The sequence below is a fragment of the Oncorhynchus masou genome, chromosome 23 (assembly GCF_036934945.1).
Source record: "Oncorhynchus masou masou isolate Uvic2021 chromosome 23, UVic_Omas_1.1, whole genome shotgun sequence".
Taxonomy (NCBI): Eukaryota; Metazoa; Chordata; class Actinopteri; order Salmoniformes; family Salmonidae; genus Oncorhynchus; species Oncorhynchus masou.
This window is the reverse complement of record NC_088234.1, coordinates 17,796,548-17,798,218: the sequence shown is the minus strand read 5'-3', so window position 1 is coordinate 17,798,218 and position 1,671 is coordinate 17,796,548. Positions and strand designations below refer to the sequence as shown.

General features: G+C 42.3%; 1 protein-coding gene across 1 annotated transcript in view; it reads right to left on the bottom strand.

Moving 5' to 3' along the window:
* The window catches only part of LOC135510069 (cytosolic phospholipase A2 gamma-like), a 14,375-nt gene extending 12,931 nt beyond the window's left edge, over positions 1 to 1,444 (bottom strand). Inside the window, exon 1 of the mRNA XM_064930872.1 lies at positions 1,150 to 1,444. Coding sequence (XP_064786944.1) covers positions 1,150 to 1,444 — 295 coding nt within the window. The remainder of the gene's footprint in view (positions 1 to 1,149) is intronic.
* Between the last annotated feature and the right edge of the window lie 227 nt (positions 1,445 to 1,671).

The following is a 1,671-nucleotide window of genomic DNA, read 5'->3' as shown; positions in this document are numbered from 1 at the left end:
ATAAGATGTTATTTGGGTTAAAAAATATTATAATACTATTAACAGTACTGTGATAGTCATTTACTCTCTCAACTCTCAGATTTGGGTCTAAGGAGATATAGGGCTCAGTTGAAACCCAAAGACATTCTAATATAATTGTTTTTATGTCCTAAACACATCTATCAATGTGACTGCAAAACTAGATGCCAAAGACTCTAGACTGATTTGAATAAAGATCACCTGCATCATTTTAATACACAACAATCAACAACATTTATTTGTATAGCACTTTTTATAAAGACAGATTGTCACAAAGTGTTTTACAACATGAACAATATAAAATATATAAACAATAAAACACACAAACGCTACATGAATTGTTTAGACAGGGAAGTCTTACCAGAGATGTACAGTACAGCAGATTCGTCCAACCTTAATCTTCACCTCCAGTTGATCTCCTCTTGATCTCCACACTCTAGTCCCATCCTCTGTCATCTTATATAGGCCCAGATACACACGCACGCACACACACACACACACACACACACACACACACACACACACACACACACACACACACACACACACACACACACACACACACACACACACACACACACACACACACACACACACACACACACACACACACACACAAACACACACACCCTTAAGGTTGACAGTTACGTAGAAGAATGCAGGAAACACTTAACAAGCCCCTTTTCTATGGTAGTGAGTATTTATTTTCAAATTGTATTAGTCACAAGTGCAGAACACAACAGGTTTAGACCTTACAGGGAAATGCTTATTTACAAGCCCCAAACCAACAATGCAGTTTAAAAAAAAAATGGATAAGATTAAGAAACAACAGTAACAAGTAATTAAAGAGCATCAGTAAAATAACAATAGTGTGACTATATACAGGGTGGTACCGGTACAGAGTCAATGTGCGGGGGCACCGGTTTGTTGAGGTAATATGTATATGTAATTAAATTTACTATGCATAGATGATCAAAACAGAGAGTACCAGCTGTGTAAATTAGGAGGGGGGGGGGCAATGCAAATAGTCTTGGTAGCCATTTGATTACATGTTCAGGAATCTTATGACTTGGGGGTAGAAGCTGTTTAGAAGCTTCTTGGACCTAGACTTGGCATTCCGTTACCACTTACCATGCGGTAGCAGAGAGAACAGTCTATGACTAGGGTGGCTGGAGTCTTTGACGATGTTTAGGGCCTTCCTCTGACACTGCCTGGTATAGAGGTCATGGATGGCAGGATGCTTGGCCGTACGCACTACGCCTTGCGCCTTGCGGTCTGAGGTCGAGCAGTTGCCATACCAGGCAGTGATGGAACCAGTCAGGATAGTCACGATGGTGCAGCTGGAAATCCTTTTGAGGACCTGAGAACTCATGCCAAATCTTTTCAGCCTCATGAGGGGGAATAGGTTTTGTCGTGCCCTCTTCATGACTGTCTTGTGGTGCTTGGACCATGTTAGTTTGTTGGTGATGTGGACGCCAAGGAACCTGAAGCTCTCAACCTGCTCCTCTGCAGCCCCGTCAATGAGAATGAGGGTGTGCTCAGTCCTCTTTTTCCTGTAGTGCACAATCATCTCCTTTGTCTTGATCACGTTGATGGAGAGGTTATTGTCCTGGCACCACACAACCAGGTCTCTGACCTCCTCCCTATAGGCTG